The 8,366-nt window shown below is 42.6% G+C and overlaps 1 protein-coding gene across 1 annotated transcript in view; it reads left to right on the top strand.

The window, feature by feature from the left end:
• LOC139537961 (cell adhesion molecule 2-like) overlaps positions 1-8,366 on the top strand; it is a 654,531-nt gene that overhangs the window by 562,342 nt on the left and 83,823 nt on the right. Inside the window, exon 8 of the mRNA XM_071339878.1 lies at positions 2,069-2,247. Within this exon, the coding sequence (XP_071195979.1) occupies positions 2,069-2,247 (179 nt within the window). The remainder of the gene's footprint in view (positions 1-2,068; positions 2,248-8,366) is intronic.

The following is an 8,366-nucleotide window of genomic DNA, read 5'->3' as shown; positions in this document are numbered from 1 at the left end:
TGGATATAGATATTGTTGTACCTGTTTCCTCCAGCATCTTCACAAGGTCCTTTGCTGTTGTTCTGGGATTGATTTGCAGTTTTCGCACCAAAGTACGTTCATCTCTAGTAGACAGAACGCGTCTCCTTCCTGAGCGGTATGACGGCTGCGCGGTCCCATGGTGTTTATGCTTGCATACTATTGTTTGAACAGATGAACATGGTACCTTCAGGCAACTTAGTGTATGTAAACTTCTGACCCACTGGAATTGTGATACAGTGAATTATAAGTGAAATAATCTGTCTGTCAACAGTTGTTGGAAAAATTACTTGTGTCATGCACAAAGTAGATGTCCTAACCGACTTGCCAAAACTATCATTTGTTAACAAGAAATTTGTGGAGTGGTTGAAAAACAAGTTTTAATATCTCCAACCTAAATGTATGTAGACTTCAGACTTCAACTGTATAACTACCTTATGCAGCTGGTTGAGAGAATGCCAAGAGTTTGCAAAGCTGTCATCAAGGCAACAGGTGGCTACTTTGAAGAATCTCAAATATAAAATGTATTTTGATTTGTTTAACACTTTCTTTGGTCGCTACATGATTCTATATGTTGGTTTTCATAGTTTTGATATCTTCACTATTATTTTACAATGTAGTGAAAAATTAAGAAAAACTCTTGAATTAGTAGGTGTTCTTACATTTCTGAATGGTACTGTATAATATACACAGTTGTAATTTTCTCCCCCTGACTTTTTCCAGTTTTTGTTATGTTTATTTATTCTAAAATTAATTAAACGTATTTTTTCCTCATCAATCTAAACACAATTCCCCATAAAGACAAAGCAAAACAAAAACAGGTTTTTTGAAATGTTTGCAAATGTGTTAAAAAAAATACAGAAATAGCTTATTTACATAAGTATTCAGACCCTTTGCTATGAGACTCTAAATGGAGCTCCGGTACATCCTGTTTCCATTGATCATCCTTGAAATGTTTCTACAACTTGATCAGAGTCCACCTGTGGTAAATTCAATTGATTGGACATGATTTGGAAAGGCACACACCTGTCTATAAAAGGTCCCACAGTTGACAGTACATGTCAGAGCAAAAACTAAGCAATGAGGTCGAAGGAATTGTCCGTAGAGCTCCGAAACAGGATTGTGTCAAGGCACAGATCTAGGGAAGGAAAGGGAAAATGAAAGGTGGATACCTAGTCAGTTGTCCAACAATGCATTCAACTGAAATGTTTCTTCCGCATTTAACCCAACCCCTCTGAATCAGAGAGGTGAGGGGTGCTGCCTTAATCAACATCCACATATTCGGGAAGAGTACCAAAAAATGTCTGCAGCATTGAATGTCCCCAAGAACACAGTGGCCTCCATCATTATTAAATGGAAGAAGTTTGGAACCACCAAGACTCTTCACAGCCAAACTGAGCAATCAGGGGAGAAGGGCCTTGGTCAGGGAGGTAACCAAGAACCCGATGGTCACTCTGACAGAGCTCCAGAGGTCCTCTGTGGAGATGGGAGAACCTTCTAGAAGATCTAGGAAGAGTTATGGTTATATACTGGTGTTTTGTTTGTATATCTCATATATACAGCATATGTATATAAACAATGGTGGTTTTGTGCAAAAAAAATCCATTACGAGTTTTTGAACCTTAACCTAATAGATTAAGGACTTTTACGTCAACATTTGGAAGATTAATTAGTAAAAAATAATCTGGCAAATGTGAACATTTCATGGTGTCTAAGGTGTGTCTCGCTTCTGTCTTTCTCTCACCCACTCTACCTCCTTCCTGTCTCTCCCCTCCCTATCTCCCTCCCCCTCCTCATCTCCCTTCCCCTCCCTATCCCCCCCCCCCCTCTCCCTTCTCTTTCCCCTCCCCTCCCTCTCCCCTCCCTGCCCATCTCCCTCTCCCCTCTCTTCCCCCTCCCTATCTCCCCATCCGTCCTTCTCTTTATTTCCCCTCCTACCGACCCACCTCTCTCCCCTTCTCTAAACCACCCACCTCTCTCCCCTTCTCTAAACCACCCACCTCTCTCCCCTTCTCTAAACCACCCACCTCTCCTCCACTCCTACCCCAAGGCCAGACCCTGTGTTGTGGACTAAGGATGGAGCAGAGTTACCAGACCTGGAGAGAATGATCGTACAGGGAAGAGAGCTCACCTTTTCTGCCCTTAACAAGACAGACAATGGCACCTACCGCTGTGTGGCCTCCAACCACCTAGGCACCAGCAGTGCAGAATACATACTCTACGTCTATGGTAAGAGAGCCTAATTATGTGAACAAAGAAAAGGAAGGACCTTGTTGAGGGTGTATGAGACAGGGCCAGGGACGGAGAAGAGAAGAGAAGAAGCCAGGTCTGGTTTGGATAAATAGTTAATGAACAGCTTCTTCCACTTCAATAATAGATACTGTATATCAGGGACCTGTTACAGCCATCAGATAAATAAGATGCTACCAGATATCAGAACCTCTTACAGCCATCAGATAAATAAGAGATTAGACCAAGAGAGTGGAGAACACCAATAAGAGGGGAAAGAGGTCTACAACACTCATATTCACTTGGAAAATGTATTTTAAATGTCTTATTATAATATTACAGTCCTTTTCAGAATTGTCCATCTTTTCTCTCAAATTTGATACATTAAATTGATAATGACATCTTACTTCCATATATCTGTCGATAAATTTGAGATGTTCACAATTCTCCAACCACATACACAACAGAAAGTTTTCAAAACCCCTTGACTTTTTCCGTGTTTTGTTGTGCTACAGCCTGAATTTTAAATTGAGTTCATTTAGAAAAAAATATATTGAAAATTATCTCCCTGGATTCCTAAGGCTTCCACAGGGTGTCAGCAGTCTATGTTCAAGGTTCCAGGCTTGTAACTTAAAAAACAAATAACAAATAACAGTTTTAGTAGAAGGACACAGTCTTGGAAATTCATGTTTGCGCGCCATGAAGACATTACGCACCTGCTAAAATTTTCCTATTGGACATACTTCTTTCCGTAAGAAATATTATAGTTTGATTACATTTCAGGGAATCTGAGGAGTAAATAGAAACGTATTTTGACTTGTTGAAACAAAGTTTAGGGGTAGATTTTCAGATTCCTTTCTCTGCATGTTGAACGAGTGGATTACTCAAATCAATGGCGCCAACTAAACAGACTTTTTGGGATATAAATAAGGATTTAATCTAACAAAACGACACTACATGTTATAGCTGGGACCCTTTGGATGACAAATCAGAGGAAGATTTTTAAAAAGTAAGTGAATATTTAAACACTATTTGTGAATGTATGAAACCTGTGCCGGTGGAAAAATATTTTGATGTGGGGCGCCATCCTCAAACAATCGCATGGCATGCTTTCGCTGTAATAGCTACTGTAAATCGGACAGTGCAGTTAGATTAACAATAATTTAAGTTTTCAACCGATATCAGACACTTACAGTGGGGAGAACAAGTATTTGATACACTGCCGATTTTGCAGGTTTTCCTACTTACAAAGCATGTAGAGGTCTGTAATTTTTATCATAGGTACACTTCAACTGTGAGAGACGGAATCTAAAACAAAAATCCAGAAAATCACATTGTATGATTTTTAAGTAATTCATTTGCATTTTATTGCATGACATAAGTATTTGATCACCTACCAACCAGTAAGAATTCCGGCTCTCACAGACCTGTTAGTTTTTCTTTAAGAAGCCCTCCTGTTCTCCACTCATTACCTGTATTAACTGCACCTGTTTGAACTCGTTACCTGTATAAAAGACACCTGTCCACACACTCAATCAAACAGACTCCAACCTCTCCACAATGGCCAAGACCAGAGAGCTGTGTAAGGACATCAGGGATAAAATTGTAGACCTGCACAAGGCTGGGATGGGCTACAGGACAATAGGCAAGCAGCTTGGTGAGAAGGCAACAACTGTTGGTGCAATTATTAGAAAATAGAAGAAAATAGAAGAAGTTCAAGATGATGGTCAATCACCCTCGGTCTGGGGCTCCATGCAAGATCTCACCTCGTGGGGCATCAATGATCATGAGGAAGGTGAGGGATCAGCCCAGAACTACACGGCAGGACCTGGTCAATGACCTGAAGAGAGCTGGGACCACAGTCTCAAAGAAAACCATTAGTAACACACTACGCCGTCATGGATTAAAATCCTGCAGCGCACACAAGGTCCCCCTGCTCAAGCAGGCGCATGTCCAGGCCCGTCTGAAGTTTGCCAATGACCATCTGGATGATCCAGAGGAGGAATGGGAGAAGGTCATGTGGTCTGATGATTCAAAAATAGAGCTTTTTGGTCTAAACTCCACTCGCCGTGTTTGGAGGAAGAAGAAGGATGAGTACAACCCCAAGAACACCATCCCAACCATGAAGCATGGAGGTGGAAACATCATTCTTTGGGGATGCTTTTCTGCAAAGGGGACAGGACGACTGCACCGTATTGAGGGGAGGATGGATGGGGCCATGTATTGCGAGATCTTAGCCAACAACCTCCTTCCCTCAGTAAGAGCATTGATGATGGGTCGTGGCTGGGTCTTCCAGCATGACAACGACCCGAAACACATAGCCAGGGCAACTAAGGAGTGGCTCCGTAAGAAGTATCTCAAGGTCCTGGAGTGGCCTAGCCAGTCTCCAGACCTGAACCCAATAGAAAATCTTTGGAGGGAGCTGAAAGTCCGTATTGCCCAGCGACAGCCCCGAAACCTGAAGGATCTGGAGAAGGTCTGTATGGAGGAGTGGGCCAAAATCCCTGCTGCAGTGTGTGCAAACCTGGTCAAGAACTACAGGAAACGTATGATCTCTGTAATTGCAAACAAAGGATTCTGTACCAAATATTAAGTTCTGCTTTTCTGATGTATCAAATACTTATGTCATGCAATAAAATGCTAATTAATTACTTAAAAATCATACAATGTGATTTTCGGGATTTTTGTTTTAGATTCCGTCTCTCACAGTTGAAGTGTACCCATGATAAAAAATTACAGACCTCTACATGCTTTGTAAGTAGGAAAATCTGCAAAATCGGCAGTGTATCAAATACTTGTTCTCCCCACTGTATATGTACCTAAATGTTCAAAATTCATAATATTTATGATTATTTATTTGAATTGCGCTCCAGTTCATCAGAAGTTGTCCCGCTAGCAGCACACCGATCCTTAATTAACAAGTCACATAATAAGTTGCAGGCACTCACTCTGTGTGCAATAATAGCATTTAACATGATTTCTGAATGGCTACCTCATTTCTGTAACCCAACACATACAATTATCTGAAAGTCCCCTCAGTTGAGCAGTGAATTTCAAACACAGATTCAACCACAAACACCAGGGAGGTTTTCCAATGCCTCACACCTATTGGTAGATGAGTAAAAAATAAAAATATCCAGATATTGAATGTCCTTTTGAGCATTGTGAAGTTATTAATTACACTTCGGACGGTGTATTGCCAGAGAGGAAGGAAACTGCTCAGGGATTTCACCATGAGGCCAATGGTGACTTTTAAAACAGTTACAGTTTAATGGCTGTGATAGGAGAGAACTGAGGATGGATCAACAACATTGTAGTTACTCCACAATACTAACATAAATGGTATAGTGAAAAGAAGGAAGCCTGTACAGAATAAACATATTTCAAAACATGCATCCTGTTTGCAGTAAGGAACTAAAGTAAACCTGCCCCCAAAAAATATTTATGTGCTAAATACAAAGCATTATGTTTGGGACAAATCCAACACAACACATCACTGAGTGCCACTCTTCATATTTTCAAGCGTGGTGGTGGCTGCATCATGTTGTGGGTATGCTTGTCATCGGACAGGACTAGAGAATAGAGTTAAACACAGGCAAAATCCTAGAAGAAACCCCGGTTCAGTCTGATTTCCAACAGACACATTCGCCTTTCAGCAGGACAATAACCTAAAACACAAGGCCAAATATACACTGGAGTTGGTTTGACTTAAATCGGCTTGAAAATCTATGGCAAGTTCTTGGTTACCTCCCTGGCCAAGGCCATCCCGATTGCTCAGTTCGACTGGGAAGAGTCTAGGTGGTTCCAAACTTCTTCCATGTAAGAATGATGGAGGCCACTGTGTTCTTGGGGACCTTCGATGCTGCAGAAATGTTTTGGTACCCTTCCCCAGATCTGTACCTCGACACAGTCCTGTCTCGGAGCTCTACAGAAAAATAACCCAGCGTCATCCGGGTTAGGGTTTGGCCGTGGTAGGCCGTCATTGTAAATAAAAAAATAGTTTTTAGCAAACTTGCCTGGTTAAATAAAGGTGAAATAAAATACATTTAAAAAAAAATAATATAAAATATATTAACACTTTTAATATATATATATAACACTTTTTTGGTTTACTACATGATTCCATATGTGTTATTTCATAGTTTTGATGTCTTCACTATTATTCTACAATGTAGAAAATAGTAAACATAAAGAAAAACCATTGAATGAGTAGGTGTGTCCACACTTTTGACTGGTACTGTACAGTATATCTAAATGAACTGGAAAGAGAGAGAGAGAGAAAGGATAGAGGAGGGTGTTAAAGGTTTCCATTCTGTGATATAATAATATTCACCAAGAGACAGTTTAGACATTCCTTCTCTTTTCCCTAAGACACTAATGACCATGATACATTTCCAGTAGCGGTTCTGTGTAGTGACGCCCCACCGCGATGCAGTGCTTTAAGGAACGCACGTGTTCTGTGTTTCTGTCAGCAGTATACTGCGTTTTCCTCTTCAGAGTCATGGGCCCAGTTAGATCGAATGCTTCTGACAATGACCTTAACCTTAACCTTAAGATGCTTTTGGGAAACCGGGCCCAGGAGAGTACTGGGGGAGCTTGAGCGTAGCATAAGTGGGATGGAGGCTGATCTGGTGGGGCTGTACACTAATCTATCTAAACTTGAGATGAGACTCCCAGCTCCTTCTTTGGGTTGACAAAACAGAGGGAAACCAAGACAATCCATTGCTTAAGTTTGTCTGACGGGTGTGTAACTTCTGTTGAGGAGGAGATGAGGGAGTCTGACGGGTGTGTAACTTCTGTTGAGGAGGAGATGAGGGAGCAGAGGGGTCGATGGTCTGCCTGTGGCCTTTTTAAAAAAGTTCTGGGGAATCATTGGACAGGACTTGTTTTGCGTGAGTGTGTCGGGATAGGGGAGTTGTCGCTAAACTGTCAGCGGGTGTCTTTGACTCTCCTGACCAAAAAAGGGGACTTGAGCGACCTAAAGAACTGGAGGCCTGTGGCGTTGCTCTGTGTGGACTATCAGGTCCTCACTAACAGACTCAAGTCTGGACTCTAATGTACAAAAGGACCAAACTTACCGTGTACCAGGACACTCAATCACAGACAATTCTGTTCATAATCAGGGACAGGCTAGACCCGTCGAGGCTTTCGAAGGTGAATTTCGAACTGGTTTCCTTGGACCAGGAGAAAGCCTTTGATAAGGTGGACCATAAATATCTGTTCAATGTTTTGTCTGGTTTTGGTTGTGGCTTTATGAATGGTCAAGGTGGGGGGAGGAACAGTATGCCCGACGGGGCATTCGCCAGGGCTGTCCTCTATCAGCTATACTATTGAGCTTTCTTAACCTGCTACAATAGGAATCTGTGTGAGCCAGGCATAGGGTTGGGGACAGCATACGCTGATGACCGCCTCAGTGTTGTTTAGGCTCCGGGCCCTAGAGACTAGTTTGAGGGTGTAATAGGGGTCATCTTCAGCTGAGTTGCGGCTGGAGGGAACCAGCATGTGCTCTGTTGAGGGTGGCTGGCAGTTTAGCATACCACCCAACAGCATACCACCCTGCATACCCCTGCTGGCATTCCTCTGAAGCTAAGCAGGGTTGGTCCTGGTCGGTCCCTCTGGTCTAACGAGACCCCAGGGCAGTGAAGGGGACATTGCCGTGTGTAGGGTGTCGTATTTCGCGCTAACTGGCCAGCTGGCTAACTGGCTAACTGTCGTTGGATCAGAGACAGTATCTCATCGGAGAAAGCATCAGAGCAAGCGAAAAAGCGCCCTGGCTAACTGAGGTTTTCATGCTAACTGAGGCTTTCGCGCTAACTGGCTAACTGAGGTTTTCATGGTAACTGAGGCTTTCGCGCTAACTGCGGTTTTCATGCTAACTGAGGCTTTCGCGCTAACTGGCTAACTTAGGTTTTCACGCTAACTGAGGCTTTCGTGCTAACTGGCTAACTGGCTACCTGGCAGAGACAGTATCTCACCGGAGAAAGCATCCGAGCAAGTGAAACAGCGCCCCTCTGTCTCTCTATGTGTAAAGCCATCTATCTGATGGTCCAAAATAGAAAAAATCGTTGCTGCCTGTAGCATTGAAGGCAAGGGTAGCCAGCGAGCATTTGGCCTCCCTT

Source organism: Salvelinus alpinus, chromosome 13 (assembly GCF_045679555.1).
Source record: "Salvelinus alpinus chromosome 13, SLU_Salpinus.1, whole genome shotgun sequence".
Classification (NCBI taxonomy): domain Eukaryota; kingdom Metazoa; phylum Chordata; class Actinopteri; order Salmoniformes; family Salmonidae; genus Salvelinus; species Salvelinus alpinus.
This window is presented reverse-complemented; position numbering and strand designations above follow the sequence as displayed.